General features: G+C 56.3%; 1 protein-coding gene across 3 annotated transcripts in view; it reads right to left on the reverse strand.

The window, feature by feature from the left end:
• abca4b (ATP-binding cassette, sub-family A (ABC1), member 4b) overlaps positions 1–18,161 on the reverse strand; it is a 188,486-nt gene that overhangs the window by 46,989 nt on the left and 123,336 nt on the right. For all 3 annotated transcript variants that reach the window (XM_072510537.1, XM_072510536.1, XM_072510534.1), the window contains 5 exons: positions 16,000–16,098; positions 15,009–15,198; positions 13,533–13,627; positions 12,961–12,993; positions 10,221–10,326 (listed from right to left, as the gene is read on the reverse strand). In XM_072510537.1, the coding sequence (XP_072366638.1) occupies positions 10,221–10,326; positions 12,961–12,993; positions 13,533–13,627; positions 15,009–15,198; positions 16,000–16,098 (523 nt within the window). The remainder of the gene's footprint in view (positions 1–10,220; positions 10,327–12,960; positions 12,994–13,532; positions 13,628–15,008; positions 15,199–15,999; positions 16,099–18,161) is intronic.

Raw genomic sequence — 18,161 nt, forward strand, 5'->3', positions numbered from 1 at the left:
ATGGGAAGAGGCAGGGCCATGGGAAGAGGCAGGGCTACAGGAAGGGGTAGGGCCGTGGGAAGAGGCAGGGCTATGGGAAGAGGTAAGGCCATGGGGAGAGGTAGGGCCATGGGAAGAGGCAGGGCTATGGGAAGAGGTAGGGCCGTGGGAAGAGGTAGGGCTATGGGAAGAGGCAGGGCCAAGGGGAGAGGCAGGGCTATGGGAAGAGGAAGGGCGAGTGGAAGAGGCAGGGCTATGGGGAGAGACAGGGCTATGAGAAGAGGCAGGGCCATGGGAAGAGGCAGGGCCATGGGAAGAGGCAGGGCCACGGGAAGAGGCAGGGCTACGGCAAGAGGCAGGTTTACGGGAAGAGGCAGGGCCATGGGAAGAGGCAGGGCTATGGGAAGAGGCAGGGCTATGGGAAGAGGCAGGGCCATGGGAAGAGGCAGGGCCACGGCAAGAGGCAGGGCTACGGGAAGAGGCAGGGCTACGGGAAGAGGTAGGGCTACGGGAAGAGGCAGGGCCATGGGAAGAGGCAGGGCCATGGGAAGAGGCAGGGCCATGGGAAGAGGCAGGGCCACGGAAAGAGGCAGGGCCACGGAAAGAGGCAGGGCCACGGGAAGAGGCAGGGCCACGGGAAGAGGCAGGGCCAAGGCAAGAGGCAGGGTTACGGGAAGAGGCAGGGCTACGGGAAGAGGTAGGGCCATGGGGAGAGGCAGGGCACTGGGGAGAGACAGGGCCATGGGAAGAGGCAGGGCTATGGGAAGAGGCAGGGCTATGGGAAGACGTAAGGCCATGGGGAGAGGTATGGCCATGGGAGGAGGCAGGGCTATGGGGAGAGACAGGGCTATGAGAAGACGCAGGGCCATGGGAAGAGGAAGGGCTATGCGATGAGAGAGGGCTATGGGAAGAGGCAGGGCTATGGGAAGAGGTAGGGCCGTGGGAAGAGGTAGGGCTATGGGAAGAGGCAGGGCCAAGGGGAGAGGCAGGGCTATGGGAAGAGGAAGGGCGAGTGGAAGAGGCAGGGCTATGGGGAGAGACAGGGCCATGAGAAGAGGCAGGGCCATGGGAAGAGGCAGGGCCATGGGAAGAGGCAGGGCCACAGGAAGAGGCAGGGCCACGGCAAGAGGCAGGGTTACGGGAAGAGGCAGGGCCATGGGAAGAGGCAGGGCTATGGAAAGAGGCAGGGCTCTGAGAAGAGGCAGGGCCATGGGTAGAGGCAGGGCTATGGGAAGAGGCAGGGCTATGGGAAGAGGCAGGGCTACGGCAAGAGGTAGGGCTACGGGAAGAGGTAGGGCCATGGGGAGAGGCAGGGCCATGGGAAGAGGCAGGGCTATGGGAAGAGGCAGGGCTATGGGAAGAGGCAGGGCTATGGGAAGAGGCAGGGCTATGGGAAGAGGCAGGGCCACGGCAAGAGGCAGGGTTACGGGAAGAGGCAGGGCTAGGGGAAGAGGTAGGGCCATGGGGAGAGGCAGGGCACTGGGGAGAGACAGGGCCATGGGAAGGGGCAGGGCCATGGGAAGAGGCAGGGCCATGGGGAGAGGTAGGGCCATGGGACGAGGCAGGGCCATGGGGAGAGACAGGGCCATGGGAAGAGAAAGGGCCATGGGGAGAGGAAGGGCTATGGGGAGAGACAGGGCTATGAGAAGAGGCAGGGCCATGGGAAGAGGCAGGGCCATGGGAAGAGGCAGGGCCATGGGAAGAGGCAAGGCCATGGGAAGAGGCAGGGCCACGGCAAGAGGCAGGGTTACGGGGAGAGGTAGGGCTATGGGGAGAGGTAGGGTCATGGGGAGAGGTAGGGCCATGGGGAGAGGCAGGGCTATGGGGAGAGGCAGGGCTATGGGAAGGGGCAGGGCTATGGGAAGAGGCAGGGCTATGGGAAAAGGCAGGGCTATGGGAAGAGGCAGGGCTATGGGAAGAGGCAGGGCTATGGGGAGAGACAGGGCTATGAGAAGAGGCAGGGCCATGGGAAGAGGCAGGGCCATGGGAAGAGGCAGGGCCACAGGAAGAGGCAGGGCCACGGCAAGAGGCAGGGTTACGGGAAGAGGCAGGGCCATGGGAAGAGGCAGGGCTATGGAAAGAGGCAGGGCTCTGAGAAGAGGCAGGGCCATGGGTAGAGGCAGGGCTATGGCAAGAGGCAGGGCTACGGCAAGAGGCAGGGTTACGGGAAGAGGTAGGGCTACGGGAAGAGGTAGGGCCATGGGGAGAGGCAGGGCCATGGGAAGAGGCAGGGCTATGGGAAGAGGCAGGGCTATGGGAAGAGGCAGGGCTATGGGAAGAGGCAGGGCTATGGGAAGAGGCAGGGCCACGGCAAGAGGCAGGGTTACGGGAAGAGGCAGGGCTAGGGGAAGAGGTAGGGCCATGGGGAGAGGCAGGGCACTGGGGAGAGACAGGGCCATGGGAAGGGGCAGGGCCATGGGAAGAGGCAGGGCCATGGGGAGAGGTAGGGCCATGGGACGAGGCAGGGCCATGGGGAGAGACAGGGCCATGGGAAGAGAAAGGGCCATGGGGAGAGGAAGGGCTATGGGGAGAGACAGGGCTATGAGAAGAGGCAGGGCCATGGGAAGAGGCAGGGCCATGGGAAGAGGCAAGGCCATGGGAAGAGGCAGGGCCACGGCAAGAGGCAGGGTTACGGGGAGAGGTAGGGCTATGGGGAGAGATAGGGTCATGGGGAGAGGTAGGGCCATGGGGAGAGGCAGGGCTATGGGGAGAGGCAGGGCTATGGGAAGGGGCAGGGCTATGGGAAGAGGCAGGGCTATGGGAAAAGGCAGGGCTATGGGAAGAGGCAGGGCTATGGGAAGAGGCAGGGCTATGGGGAGAGACAGGGCTATGAGAAGAGGCAGGGCTATGGGAAGAGGCAGGGCGAGTGGAAGATGCCGGGCTGTGGGAAGAGGCAGGGCTATGGGAAGAGGCAGGGCAATGGGGAGAGACAGGGCTATAGGAAGAGGCAGGGCCATGGGAAGAGGCAGGGCTATGGGGAGTGGTAGGGCTATGAGAAGATGCAGGGCCATGGGACAAGGCAGGGCTATGGGAAGAGGTAGTGCTATGGGAAGAGGCAGTGCTATGGGAAGAGGTAGGGCCATGGGGAGAGGTAGGGCCATGGGAAGAGGCAGGGCTATGGGGAGAGACAGGGCTATGGGAAGAGGCAGGGTTATGGGAAGAAGCAGGGCCATGGGAAGAGGCAGGGCGAGGGGAAGAGGCAGGGCTACAGGGAGAGACAGGGCTATGAGAAGGGGCAGGGCCATGGGACAAGCCAGGGCTATGGGAAGAGGTAGGGCTATGGGAAGAGGTAGGGCTATGGGAAGAGGCAGGGCTATGGGAAGACGTAGGGCCATGGGGAGAGGTAGGGCCATGGGAAGAGGCAGGGCTATGGGGAGAGGCAGGGATATGGGGAGAGACAGGGCTATGAGAAGAGGCAGGGCCATGGGAAGAGGCAGGGCTATGGGATGAGAGAGGGCTATGGGAAGAGGCAGGGCCATGGGAAGAGGCAGGGCTACAGGAAGGGGTAGGGCCTTGGGAAGAGGCAGGGCTATGGGAAGAGGTAAGGCCATGGGGAGAGGTAGGGCCATGGGAAGAGGCAGGGCTATGGGAAGAGGTAGGGCCGTGGGAAGAGGTAGGGCTATGGGAAGAGGCAGGGCCAAGGGGAGAGGCAGGGCTATGGGAAGAGGAAGGGCGAGTGGAAGAGGCAGGGCTATGGGGAGAGACAGGGCTATGAGAAGAGGCATGGCCATGGGAAGAGGCAGGGCCATGGGAAGAGGCAGGGCCACGGGAAGAGGCAGGGCTACGGCAAGAGGCAGGTTTACAGGAAGAGGCAGGGCCATGGGAAGAGGCAGGGCTATGGGAAGAGGCAGGGCTATGAGAAGAGGCAGGGCCATGGGAAGAGGCAGGGCTACGGCAAGAGGCAGGGCTACGGGAAGAGGTAGGGCTACGGGAAGAGGTAGGGCCATGGGGAGAGGCAGGGCCATGGGGAGAGGCAGGGCTATGGGAAGAGGCAGGGCTATGGGAAGAGGCAGGGCCATGGGAAGAGGCAGGGTCATGGGAAGAGGCAGGGCCACGGAAAGAGGCAGGGCCACGGGAAGAGGCAGGGCCAAGGCAAGAGGCAGGGTTACGGGAAGAGGCAGGGCTACGGGAAGAGGTAGGGCCATGGGGAGAGGCAGGGCACTGGGGAGAGACAGGGCCATGGGAAGAGGCAGGGCTATGGGAAGAGGCAGTGCTATGGGAAGAGGCAGGGCCACGGCAAGAGGCAGGGTTACGGGAAGAGGCAGGGCTACGGGAAGAGGTAGGGCCATGGGGAGAGGCAGGGCACTGGGGAGAGACAGGGCCATGGGAAGGGGCAGGGCCATGGGAAGAGGCAGGGCCATGGGGAGATGTAGGGCCATGGGAAGAGGCAGGGCCATGGGGAGAGACAGGGCCATGGGAAGAGAAAGGGCCATGGGGAGAGGAAGGGCTATGGGGAGAGACAGGGCTATGAGAAGAGGCAGGGCCATGGGAAGAGGCAGGGCCATGGGAAGAGGCAGGGCCATGGGAAGAGGCAGGGCCATGGGAAGAGGCAGGGCCACGGCAAGAGGCAGGGTTACAGGGAGAGGTAGGGCTATGGGGAGAGGTAGGGCTATGGGGAGAGGTAGGGCTATGGGGAGAGGTAGGGCCATGGGGAGAGGTAGGGCCATGGGGAGAGGCAGGGCCATGGGGAGAGGCAGGGCTATGGGAAGGGGCAGGGCTATGGGAAGAGGCAGGGCTATGGGAAAAGGCAGGGCTATGGGAAGAGGCAGGGCTATGGGAAGAGGCAGGTCTATGGGGAGAGACAGGGCTCTGAGAAGAGGCAGGGCTATGGGAAGAGGCAGGGCGAGTGGAAGATGCAGGGCTGTCGGAAGAGGCAGGGCTATGGGAAGAGGCAGGGCTATGGGGAGAGACAGGGCAATGGGGAGAGACAGGGCTATAGGAAGAGGCAGGGCCATGGGAAGAGGCAGGGCTATGGGGAGTGGTAGGGCTATGAGAAGAGGCAGGGCCATGGGACAAGGCAGGGCTATGGGAAGAGGTAGTGCTATGGGAAGAGGCAGGGCTATGGGAAGAGGTAGGGCCATGGGGAGAGGTAGGGCCATGGGAAGGGGCAGGGCTATGGGGAGAGACAGGGCTATGGGAAGAGGCAGGGTTATGGGAAGAGGCAGGGCCATGGGAAGAGGCAGGGCCATGGGAAGAAGCAGGGCCATGGGAAGAGGCAGGGCGAGGGGAAGAGGCAGGGCTACAGGGAGAGACAGGGCTATGAGAAGAGGCAGGGCCATGGGAAGAGGTAGGGCAATGGGAAGAGGTAGGGCTATGGGAAGTGGTAGGGCTATAGGAAGAGGCAGGGCTATGGGAAGACGTAGGGCCATGGGGAGAGGTAGGGCCATGGGAAGAGGCAGGGCTATGGGGAGAGGAAGGGCTATGGGATGAGAGAGGGCTATGGGAAGAGGCAGGGCCATGGGAAGAGGCAGGGCTACAGGAAGAGGTAGGGCCGTGGGAAGAGGTAGGGCTATGGGAAGAGGCAGGGCCATGGGGAGAGGCAGGGCTATGGGAAGACGTAGGGCCATGGGGAGAGGTAGGGCCATGGGAAGAGGCAGGGCTAATGGAAGAGGTAGGGCCGTGGGAAGAGGTAGGGCTATGGGAAGAGGCAGGGCCAAGGGGAGAGGCAGGGCTATGGGAAGAGGAAGGGCGAGTGGAAGAGGCAGGGCTATGGGGAGAGGTAGGGCCGGGGGAAGAGGTAGGACTATGGGAAGAGGCAGGGCCAAGGGGAGAGGCAGGGCTATGGGAAGAGGAAGGGCGAGTGGAAGAGGCAGGGCTATGGGAAGAGGTAGGGCCGGGGGAAGAGGTAGGACTATGGGAAGAGGCAGGGCTATGGGAAGAGGCAGGGTTATGGGAAGACGTAGGGCCATGGGGAGAGGTAGGGCCATGGGAAGAGGCAGGGCTAATGGAAGAGGTAGGGCCGTGGGAAGAGGTAGGGCTATGGGAAGAGGCAGGGCCAAGGGGAGAGGCAGGGCTATGGGAAGAGGAAGGGCGAGTGGAAGAGGCAGGGCTATGGGGAGAGACAGGGCTATGAGAAGAGGCAGGGCCATGGGAAGAGGCAGGGTTACGGGAAGAGGCAGGGCTACGGGAAGAGGCAGGGCTACGGGAAGAGGTAGGGTCATGGGGAGAGGCAGGGCACTGGGGAGAGACAGGGCCATGGGAAGAGGCAGGGCCATGGGAAGAGGCAGGGCTATGGGAAGAGGCAGGGCCATGGGAAGAGGCAGGGCCATGGGAAGAGGCAGAGCCACGGCAAGAGGCAGGGTTACGGGAAGAGGTAGGGCTACGGGAAGAGGTAGGGCCATGGGGAGAGGCAGGGCCATGGGGAGAGGCAGGGCTATGGGAAGAGGCAGGGCCATGGGAAGAGGCAGGGCCACGGGAAGAGGCAGGGCCACGGGAAGAGGCAGGGCCAAGGCAAGAGGCAGGGCCAAGGCAAGAGGCAGGGCTACGGGAAGAGGCAGGGCTACGGGAAGAGGTAGGGCCATGGGGAGAGGCAGGCCCATGGGGAGAGACAGGGCCATGGGAAGGGGCAGGGCCATGGGAAGAGGCAGGGCCATGGGAAGAGGCAGGGCTATGAGAAGAGGCAGGGCCATGGGAAGAGGCAGGGCCAAGGGGAGAGGCAGGGCTATGGGAAGAGGAAGGGCGAGTGGAAGAGGCAGGGCTATGGGGAGAGACAGGGCTATGAGAAGAGGCAGGGCCATGGGAAGAGGCAGGGCCATGGGAAGAGGCAGGGTTACGGGAAGAGGCAGGGTTACGGGAAGAGGCAGGGCTACGGGAAGAGGTAGGGTCATGGGGAGAGGCAGGGCACTGGGGAGAGGCAGGGCTATGGGAAGAGGCAGGGCTATGAGAAGAGGCAGGGCCATGGGAAGAGGCAGGGCCATGGGAAGAGGCAGGGCCACGGCAAGAGGCAGGGTTACGGGAAGAGGTAGGGCTACGGGAAGAGGTAGGGCCATGGGGAGAGGCAGGGCCATGGGGAGAGGCAGGGCCATGGGAAGAGGCAGGGCCATGGGAAGAGGCAGGGCCATGGGAAGAGGCAGGGCCACGGGAAGAGGCAGGGCCACGGGAAGAGGCAGGGCCACGGGAAGAGGCAGGGCCAAGGCAAGAGGCAGGGCCAAGGCAAGAGGCAGGGCTACGGGAAGAGGCAGGGCTACGGGAAGAGGTAGGGCCATGGGGAGAGGCAGGCCCATGGGGAGAGGCAGGGCCATGGGAAGGGGCAGGGCCATGGGAAGAGGCAGGGCTATGAGAAGAGGCAGGGCCATGGGAAGAGGCAGGGCCATGGGAAGAGGCAGGGTTACGGGAAGAGGCAGGGCTACGGGAAGAGGTAGGGCCATGGGGAGAGGCAGGGCACTGGGGAGAGACAGGGCCATGGGAAGAGGCAGGGCCATGGGAAGAGGCAGGGCTATGGGAAGAGGCAGGGCTATGAGAAGAGGCAGGGCTATGAGAAGAGGCAGGGCCATGGGAAGAGGCAGGGCCATGGGAAGAGGCAGGGCCACGGCAAGAGGCAGGGTTACGGGAAGAGGTAGGGCTACGGGAAGAGGTAGGGCCATGGGGAGAGGCAGGGCCATGGGGAGAGGCAGGGCTATGGGAAGAGGCAGGGCTATGGGAAGAGGCAGGGCCATGGGAAGAGGCAGGGCCACGGGAAGAGGCAGGGCCACGGGAAGAGGCAGGGCCAAGGCAAGAGGCAGGGCTACGGGAAGAGGTAGGGCTACGGGAAGAGGTAGGGCCATGGGGAGAGGCAGGCCCATGGGGAGAGACAGGGCCATGGGAAGGGGCAGGGCCATGGGAAGAGGCAGGGCCATGGGGAGAGGTAGGGCCATGGGAAGAGGCAGGGCCATGGGGAGAGACAGGGCTATGGGAAGAGGAAGGGCTATGGGGAGAGGAAGGGCTATGGGGAGAGGCAGGGCTATGGGGAGAGACAGGGCTATGAGAAGACGCAGGGCCATGGGAAGAGGCAGGGCCATCGGAAGAGGCAGGGCCACGGCAAGAGGCAGGGCCACGGCAAGAGGCAGGGTTACGGGAAGAGGTAGGGCTATGGGGAGAGGTAGGGCCATGGGGAGAGGCAGGGCTATGGGGAGAGGCAGGGCTATGGGAAGGGGCAGGACTATGGGAAGAGGCAGGGCTATGGAAAGAGGCAGGGCTATGGAAAGAGGCAGGGCTATGGGACGAGGCAGGGCTATGGGACGAGGCAGGGCTATGGGAAGAGGCAGGGCGAGTGGAAGAGGCAGGTCTATGGGGAGAGACAGGGCTATGGGAAGAGGCAGGGCTATGGGAAGAGGCAGGGCTATGGGAAGAGGCAGGGCTATGGGAAGAGGCAGGGCGAGTGGAAGAGGCAGGGCTGTGGGGAGAGGCAGGGCTATGGGGAGAGACAGGGCTATGGGGAGAGACAGGGCTATAGGAAGAGGCAGGGCCATGGGAAGAGGCAGGGCTATGGGGAGTGGTAGGGCCATGGGGAGAGGTCGGGCTATGGGGAGAGACAGGGTTATGGGAAGTGGCAGGGCTGTGGGAAGTGGCAGGGCTGTGGGAAGAGGTAGGACTATGGGAAGAGGTAGGACTATGGGAAAATGTAGGGCCACGGGAAGAGGCGGGACCATGGGAAGAGGCAGGGCTATGGGAAGAGGCAGGGCTATGGGAAGAGGCAGGGCTATGGGAAGAGGCAGGGCTATGGGAAGAGGCAGGGCTATGGGAAGAGGTTGGGCAATGGGAAGAGGTTGGGCAATGGGAAGAGGCAGGGCGAGGGGAAGAGGCAGGGTGAGGGGAAGAGGCAGGGTCATGGGAAGTGGCAGGTCCATGGGAAGAGGGTGGGCAATGGGAAGAGCCAGTCACATGGGAAGAGGCAGGGCCATGGGAAGAGGCAGGGCCACAGGAAGTGGCAGGTCCATGGGAAGAGGCAGGGCTATGGGAAGAGCCAGTCACATGGGAAGAGCCAGGGCCATGGGAAGAGCCAGGGCCATGGGAAGTGGCAGGGCCATGGGAAATGGCAGGGCCATGAGAAGAGGCAGGGTCATGAGAAGAGGCAGCGTTGTGGGAAGAGGCAGGGTTGTGGGAAGAGGCAGGGTCGTGGGAAGAGTCAGGGTCATGGGAAGAGGCAGGGTCGTGGAAGAGGCAGTGTCATGGGAAGAGGAAGGGCTATGGGAAGAGGCAGGGCTGTTGGAAGAGGCAGGGTCATGGGAAGAGGCAGGGTCATGGGAAGAGGCAGGGCCGCGGGAAGAGGCAGGGCCCTGGGAAGAGGCAGGGCCGTGGGATGAGGCAGGGCCGTGGGATGAGGCAGGGCCGTGGGAAGAGGCAGGGCCGTGGGAAGAGGCAGGGCCGTGGGATGAGGCAGGGCCGTGGGAAGAGGCAGGGCCGTGGGAAGAGTCAGGGCTGTGGGAAGAGTCAGGGTTGTGGGAAGAGGCAGGGCTACGGGAAGAGGCAGGGCTGTGGGAAGGGGCAGGGCTATGGGAAGAGGCAGGGCTATAGGAAGAGTCAGGGCTACGGGAATGGGCAGGGCTATGGGAAGGGGCAGGGCTATGGGAAGGGGCAGGGCTATGGGAAGAGGCAGGGTTATGGGAAGGGGCAGGACTATGGGAAGGGGCAGGGCTATGGGAAGAGGCAGGGCTACAGGAAGTGGCAGGGCTGTGGGAAGAGATAGGGCCATAGGAAGAGGCATGGCTACGGGAAGTGGCAGGGCTATGGGAAGTGGCAGGGCTATGGGAAGTGGCAGGGCTGTGGGAAGAGGCAGGGTTATGGGAAGAGGCAGAGTTATGGGAAGAGGCAGGGCTACGGGAAGAGGCAGGGCTGTGGGAAGAGGCAGGGTTATGGGAAGAGGCAGGTCTACGGGAAGAGGCAGGGCTACGGGAAGAGGCAGGGCTGTGGGAAGAGGCAGGGTTATGGGAAGAGGCAGGGTTATGGGAAGTGGCAGGGCTACGGGAAGAGGCAGGGTTCTGGGAAGAGGCAAGGTTATGGGAAGTGGCAGGGCTGTGGGAAGAGGCAGGTCTGTGGGAAGAGATAGGGCTATTGGACAAGCCAGGCCTATGGGTAGTGGTAGGACAGATTGCTTTGGCAACTGAGCTGGCAAACAAGATGGACTAAATAGTATTATTCTGTGCTGTTAATTTTTGTCCAGTCGCAACTTCCTCATTGAGGCAATCCGGAAAGGACCTGATAATAAAACTATCCCGTTGGTTTGAAAGGAAATCTAGTTTGAAGTGATAGAAATCTGAACTTACCCCAGTAACGTTGAACATCCGACCCAACTGAGTGAAAAAGATGTTGATCTGTTTATGATCAATGTGTAAAACTGGAAGTTTTCCCCCGATTGAAATCCCACCATACCTAGAAACAGCAGAACACCAAGCTGACAGTGTGTACCGTGTATTCACTAAAATACAAATAATATTTTCAAATCAGTTCCCTCAAGGAGCTGCTGGAGGCTGATCATTGAACAGGGCATTGCTGCAGGAGTTCTTCAGGACAGTTCTTGACCAATCCGAGGCCACTAATCCAGGATAGTGTTCTTGCCATTCAATCCAGGATAATAGGCGGGATCCAGAGGCAGAAGGACCAATCAGGGGCCCCTGAATTTTGAGTGATTCGCAACCCCAGCAGGAGGGATGGGTGCTGCTGAAGTAGGTAGGAGAACCCAGGGGCACCTGAGAATGGAGGGAATCCCTGCAGCATTCTGAAAATCTAAGAGGATGGCCATCCCATCCCAGTGGGACACTCCTGGAGGAATTGAGGACGCATGGATGACCCCCTGACTTGCTGCTAGGAGGCCATCTCCAGCTAGGCTCTGGCTTCAGCCAGGGAGATCCTAGCGACGATGTCAACTTTCCGCCCCAACTGGCCCTTGAATCGGCCTACTTGGCTAATTGCCACTGTCAAGCGGATATCCATGGCTGCCTGAGGCAAGCTCGGTGGCGGGAAAGCGTCGGGTAGCTAAACCAACAGGTTATTTTCAATGTTTGTTCCCGGCCCCACTTCCACGGGGCTAGGAAGATTGCGCCCTGTGTCTGCAGTCTATACTACCGACAGGAGGCTCTTCAGAAACTTGCCAAACCTTCCTCGAGAACACTTCCCAAACTTCCACCATGCCAAAGAACAAGGGCAGCATGGCAACACGCTCCAACTGCAAGTTCCCCTCTAAATGCAGACATGGAAATACATCGGGATTCATCTTTGCTGAGCTTAAACCTTGGAACTCCCTCTCTAACAGCACTGTGGAAGTACCTTAACCACATGGACCGCACTGGATCAAGAAGACAATTTACCACCAGCGTCTGAAGGGTAATCAGGAGTGGGCAATTAATTTTGGCTTTGCCAATGCTGCCCACATCCCTGTTTCTTACCTCGCCACCTTAACAATTCATGGCACAAGGTTCAAATTTCCCAATCGCTGAATACGAATGGTTTATTAAAAAAAACAAATTGCTGGAAGCGCTCAGAAACTCGATCACATCTGTGGAGAAAACTGAGAATTTGATGGTTTGGGTGTAGTTGCTTCAGGGTCACCAGGAGTTTCTGATTTTATTTCAGGTTTTGGGGGTTCTGCCGCTTCGTTTTTTTGCTTTCTATGTTTACTACTGAATATATTCCAGGTGCAATTTGGAAATTATGCATGGAAACTATGTTGTACAATAAAAGTAAATAGATGAATGGCTCCATTGAAATAGCAGAGAAATCTGATCTGAACATTTTAAGTGCTCAGATGATATCACACAGTATAATTTGCAGGCTATAATCATGAGATAACAATGCATTGCAAGTTGTTTTAATCATCAGGTAACTCAAAACACACACCAAAAACAATGTTACATAGATGAGTGTGTGTGAGAGTGTGAGTGTGAGATGTGCGCGTCTGTGAGATGTGAAGTGTGTGTGAGGTGCGTGTGTTTGAGAGAGTGTGTGTGAGATGTGTGTGAGATGTGTGTGATATTTGTGTGTGTGAGGTATGAAGTGTTTGCATTTGAGAGAGAGTGTGTGTGAGGTGTGTGAGTCGGTGTGAGGCATGTGTGTGTGTGAGTGTGGATGGGATGTGTGTGAGGTATGTGTCTGAGATGTGTGTTGTGAGGTGTTTGTGAGGTTGTGAGGTGTATGCCTGAGGTGTGTGTGAGGTGTGTGTAGGAGGTTAGTGTGTGTGGGTCTGTGTGAGGTGTGAGGCGTGTGTGTGAGGTGTGTGTGCGGTGTGTCTGCGTGAGTCTTTGTGAGGTGTGAGGCGTGTGTGTGTGAGTGTGGGCAAGGTGGGAGGCATGTGTGTGTGAGGTGTGTGTGTGTGAGGCTTGTCTGTGTGAGGTGTGTGGTGTGTGTGAGTGTGGGTGAGGTGTGAGGCGAGTGTGTATGAGTGTGGGCAAGGTGGGAGGCGTGTGTGTGTGAGGTGTGTGTGTGAGGTGTGTGAGGCTTGTCTGTGTGAGGTGTGTGGTGTGTATGTGAGTGTGGGTGAGGTGTGAGGCTTGTGAGTGTGAGTCTGTGTAAGGTGTGAAATGTGCGTGTGAGGCGTGTGTGTGTGAGGTTTGTGTGTGTGTGAGTTTGTGAGGTGTGAGGTGTGCGTGTGTGGTGTGTCTGCGTGAGTCTCTGTGAGGCGTGTGTATGTGAGTGTGGGTGAGGTGTGAGGCGTGTGTGTGAGTGTGAGCCTATGTGAGGTGAGATGTGTGTGTGAGGCATGAGTGTGTGTGAGGTGTGTGAGTGTGAGTCTGTGTGAGGTGTGAGATGCGTGTGTGAGGCGTGTGTGTGAGGTGTGTGTCTGTGTGAGGTGTGAGGCGTGTGTGTGTGTTTGTGTGTGAGGCGTGTGAGTCTGTGTGAGGTGTGAGATGTGTGTGTGAGGCGTGTGTGTGTGAGGTGTGTGAGTGTGAGTCTGTGTGAGGTGTGAGACGTGTGTATGTAACATTTACATTGAGGTCCACTTCTACCTTTTAACATACTGGACAAAGCAGATAGCGGGGATTTACAAGAGCAAAGTAAACAATACAATACCTTTTTTCATTGACCCAATATTTGCTCTTCATGCTGAAATTATAAAGAAATGAAAAAGGTTAAATCTCAAGTTTTCCAATTTTCAGATAGAGAATTTTATAGCAGCTGATAACGATTCCCAAACCTTTCTTCACCATCATTAAAATTATGAGTGAGTGAAAAGTGCATTTTCCTTCTAGGTTTGTTCTTTCTGGGAACCCTTCTACGTGATTGGTCGCTTAGCCTGCTCGATGACATCGTTGTGACAGGATGTCTCAAGACCCTCTTGACTTGACGGCAGAATAAAACCATCATCGGGGAAGCGAAAGTCTGCACTCCCCGGGATTGCGAGATCTTCCCAGTGTTTCTTTCAGGGCCGGAGAGGTTGTTCATCACTAGTTGTGACCTTTAAACTCTGAGCTTCGCCTCATTCAGCAAGGGTTTTTTTTTGGAACAACAGCTTTCTGAGCTCAGTGATAAGCACTGTCCACTTCATCATAGGCCCCCAAATCATTATGCTGCTTACACGCAAAAAGATTTTATTGGTGAATTTTGGGTGCTGAATATGGAGATGTGTACACGGTGGCCCTTACCTGCTTTTTATTAGTTTGGGGTATGTCTTAACCAGGAAGTCCGATATGTTTCTCTGGGTAAGGTTCTGCAGGATATCAGTTGTCCGCTGGATTCGCTGTAACGGAGAAAGCAACTCATTTTTTTGGAAGAGCTAGAATTTGCTTTACGTTTTAAACATCTAACAAGCTTCTGCTAAACAAACAAGAATTAGTCAGCAGGTGGTGCAGTGTCTGTGGTGAGAAACAGAACCCGGAACATTCCGGCAGTTCATGTTGGCGGGATCTTCCGGATCCGTCGCTGGGGCACCCCCGCCGTTGGTTTCACGGCATCGAGGAGTGCGTTCAACGGGAAACCCTGCTGACAACAGCGTGACCAGAAGATCCCACTGCTGACCAATGGGGGGGCCCCTCCCGACGGCGGGTTGCTCGGTGAATCCCACCCAGAGTTAACGTTTCAGCCGCAATGACCTTTAACCCTGTTTCTCGCCACAGACGCTTCCTGATCTGCTAAATATTTTCATCATTGTTTGTTTCTTTTTCAGGCTTCCAGCATCTGCAGCATTTCGCTTCTGTATTCTAACCAAACAAAATTGAACTTGTCGCTGTTACCTTTCTTCCATTTTCTTTGACAGCAGAGTTAGCAGAGTTAGCATCGAACAGTTTCACTAAGATAATCTGACACTATCTGACCACCGCATTCATATCCACACACACACAAAAACACACACACACACAAAAACACACACACACACAAAACACACACACACACACAAAACACACACACACATATGCAGGCACATCCATGCAACATACACATGCATATATACGCACACACACACATATGAACGTACACACAAACACACATGTGCATGCACACATGCATGTACACACACATACACACAGGCAGACACAACCACACAAACACACACATGTGCACACATGTATCAACTCGCACATGTATGCACACACCTGTACATGCACACACACATGTACACACACGTATGCACGCACACACATGTATGCACATACAAGCAGGGGCTGTTTAGCACAGGGCTAAATCGCTGGCTTTTAAAGCAGACCAAGGCAGGCCAGCAGCACGGTTCAATTCCCGTACCAGCCTCCCTGAACAGGCGCCGGAATGTGGCGACTAGGGGCTTTTCACAGTAACTTCATTTGAAGCCTACTTGTGACAATAAGCGATTTTCTTTTTTTTTTCATTTTCACATATACGCCACCCACACCAGTACACCACCCACACATGTACGCCACCCACACGTGTACGCAACCCCTACGTGTACGCAGCCCACAAATGTACGCAGCCCACATATGTACATAGCCCACACATGTACGCAGCCCACACATGTACGCAGCCCACACATGTACGCAGCCCACACATGTACGCAGCCCACATATGTACACCGCACACACATGTATGCCGCCCTCCCAGGCATAGCTTTCTTTTGTTCATTTTGAATGAGAAGAGAGTGTAATTCCTACCTGGACTGGAGGAAGACCACCTGCAGCTTCAGGGCAGTCAGGGAGCATAATCAGCCGGCTTCTTGTACTGCACTGGCAGGATGGGGATGAGTTGCTGGCAGAATAGACTGGAGACTGTAGCAGGTTGACAATCACAGGGTCACGTTTTGGGATTTCCCAATCAGAGGTCTGATTACTGCAGGGGTAACCCCTGGGTTGAAATAAACACAAGAGGTGTAAGATGCATACAGAACCTTGAAACAGAATTTCATGCATTAAGATATGAACAGCTTGTTTTTAACGTCCAGTATTGATTTTGAAACATGGACTGGAATTTCCTGGGTTCTTAGGTGATTGGCTGGGAGGTGGTAAAGTTGGTAGGTTGGTCGCTGGATGGCTAATTGAGCCACATAAGTAGCTATCTATGGGGCACTTCCACCTCTGCAGGCATTTTCCAGCATCGGGAGGGCCGAGGGTCAGAGAGGAAATCACCCATGAAAACCCGACGGCCACCCGGTGAGTTCCGGGAGGAAGGGGAGCCTTCCTGAATGGCCTATGGAATGATCCATGGACAACATCCCCATTGGCAGCGGCTGTTGCCGGGGAAGCTGATGGTGCTCCCTCAATGCCACTCCCCCCATCCCCCAGTCAGGAGGGCAGATTTCCTTCCCGAAAGGGAATTAGAGACAAGATGGGGTTTTATGACAATCGTTGGTAGTTTCATTGGCATCATTAATGAGACAAGTTTTACAATCCCAGGTTTATTAGTTGAATTTAAATTCCGCCAGGTGCCAAGGTGGGATTTGAACCCTTGTCCCCCAGAACATTAGCCTGGGCCTCTGGATTATTAGTCCAGTGGCAGTACCACTGTGCCACCATTGCCACCTGCAGAATGGGCGGAGTCTCCCGCTTTTGCCTCAGGCAGTGGGACCTCAGCCGCCTCAAGAAGATTCAGCCCAGGATATCAGGAAACAAGTGACAAGGTGAATAAAAATGGAATCAACTGTCTTACGCAATGGGATTCTCCCTCATACACCGAGTCCCGAATCCGGGTTTATCTACCAACACCTCGGACAGCAGACTCATTTTCTTATCCCACGGACGGTCATTGCTGTCAAAATTAAGGGAAAGAGAATATCATTCGACAAATACACACAGCGCAGATCAAGACAAAGATTTTTTGTTTCTGCACAACTTCACCAAAGCTTAAAAAGTTAAGGTGACGTAAATTTAAATGCATGCGGGTGTCCACATTAAACAAAAATTCATTGATGGGATGTGGACGTCGCTGGCTAGGCCAGCATTTATTGCCCATTTCTAACTTCCCTGGAGAATGTGGTGGTGAGTCGCCTTCTTTAACCGCCCCAGTCCCCGAGGTGCAGGTATACCCACAGTGCTGTTAGGGATGGAGTTCCAGGATTTTGACCCAGCGACAGTGAAGGAACGGCGAAATATTTCCAAGTCAGGGTGGTGAGTGAATTGAAGGGGAACGTCCAGGTGCCGGGGTTCCCAGGTATCTGCTGCCCTTGACCTTCTAAATTGGTTTGGAAGGTGCTGCCGAAGGAGCCTTGGTGAGTTCCTGCAGTGCGTCGTGTAGATGGTGCACAAGCCTAACACCACGCGTCAGTGGTGGGGCGAGTCGATGTTGTCACGTTACCTGGTCTGTGCTTTTGTCTGAGTTGTTGGATTGTCTGGTTTGAATGTTGTGGGATTGAAGTTTCATTAAGGGCGGCTCCTCATGCTGCTGAATACATTCTAAACCAAGTCACCGTGATATATACAGATACCAACAACCTGATATATGTACACTAATGGGGAATGGGATTGAAGTTTTATACACTGGCTCCATTTGCAGCTAAAGAGCCACAAAACCAAAAGCATGGCCATTGCTGCAATATATCCACAATGTGGCTTCGTTCCAGGTTACACTTTTAAGGTTGTAAGTGCATTCAATGAAATAATTAAAATAAAAATGTGTACAAATAGGAATGTAAATAGTACATGTTAACCACCAGAGCCAGTGCTGCAAAAATCTTACTTGTATTTTATTAAACATATTTCATATTCAAATCACACAAGGTTGCAGGAATGATGATTATTAGTTCTGAATTATTTTTAAAACTGGTTTTAGGATTTCTAAGTCAGTTGACGGATGGGGGCCGCAATTAACTGATTTGCATTTATAAGGTGCTTATCGTATCCTCAGTAATTCCAAAGTGCATCGCGGACAATGAATTACTTCTTTAAGCACAATCAATGCTGTAACGCTGTAGCGCTTGTGCATAAGAAGATGATTGGCCAACTTCCGGGTGCGGCGATGACCAGCTGAGTCGCACGTTTCGGCAGCTCCCTGTGAAACGGACTTTTGGGCTCTTGATAGGAGCCCCAACGGCAATTTTAACGGCTGAAAACACCGTGCGGTAAACCAGAAGGGTGTTCCCCCTGGACACGGATGGAAAAAGGAGAGGAAAGTGGCCGGATTGCAGCGGATCCTTTGGAACAACGGCAAGGAAGGCAAGCAGAAACCAAGATGGCGTCGGAAGGTGGCAGTTTCATATGGGGCCCTGAACAACAAGAGTTTTTGAAACGCTGCGTGGAGGAGATAAAAAAGGAAATGAAGAAAGAGTTGTTGGCCCCGATATTACAGGCGATTGAAGGGCTGAAAGAGGAACAAAAGACCCAGGAGCAGGAGCTTCGGGTCGTGAAGGCGAAAGCAGCAGAGAATGAAAACGACATACAGGGCCTGGTGGTGAAGTCGGAGATACAGGAGGCACACCAGAAACGATCTGTGGAGAGGTTGGAGGCACTGGAAAATAACGCAAGGAGGAACAACTTGAGGATTCTTGGCCTTCCTGAAGGTGTGGAGGGGGCGACGTCGGGGCATATGTGAGCACGATGCTGCACTCGTTAATGGGAGTGGAGGCCCCGACGGGTCCGTTGGAGGTGGAGGGAGCATACCGAGTTATGGTGCGAGGACAGAGAGCAGGAGAAGCTCCCAGAGCCATAGTGGTGAGATTTCTCCGTTTTAAGGATAGAGAAATGGTCCTTAGATGGGCGAAGAAAACTCGGTGTAGTAAATGGGAGAACGCGGTGATCCGCGTCTATCAAGATTGGAGTGCGGAGGTGGCGAGAAGGAGGGCGAGCTTTAATCGGGCCAAAGCGGTACTTCACAAA

This window comes from Scyliorhinus torazame, chromosome 7, assembly GCF_047496885.1.
Source record: "Scyliorhinus torazame isolate Kashiwa2021f chromosome 7, sScyTor2.1, whole genome shotgun sequence".
NCBI classification, from domain to species: Eukaryota; Metazoa; Chordata; class Chondrichthyes; order Carcharhiniformes; family Scyliorhinidae; genus Scyliorhinus; species Scyliorhinus torazame.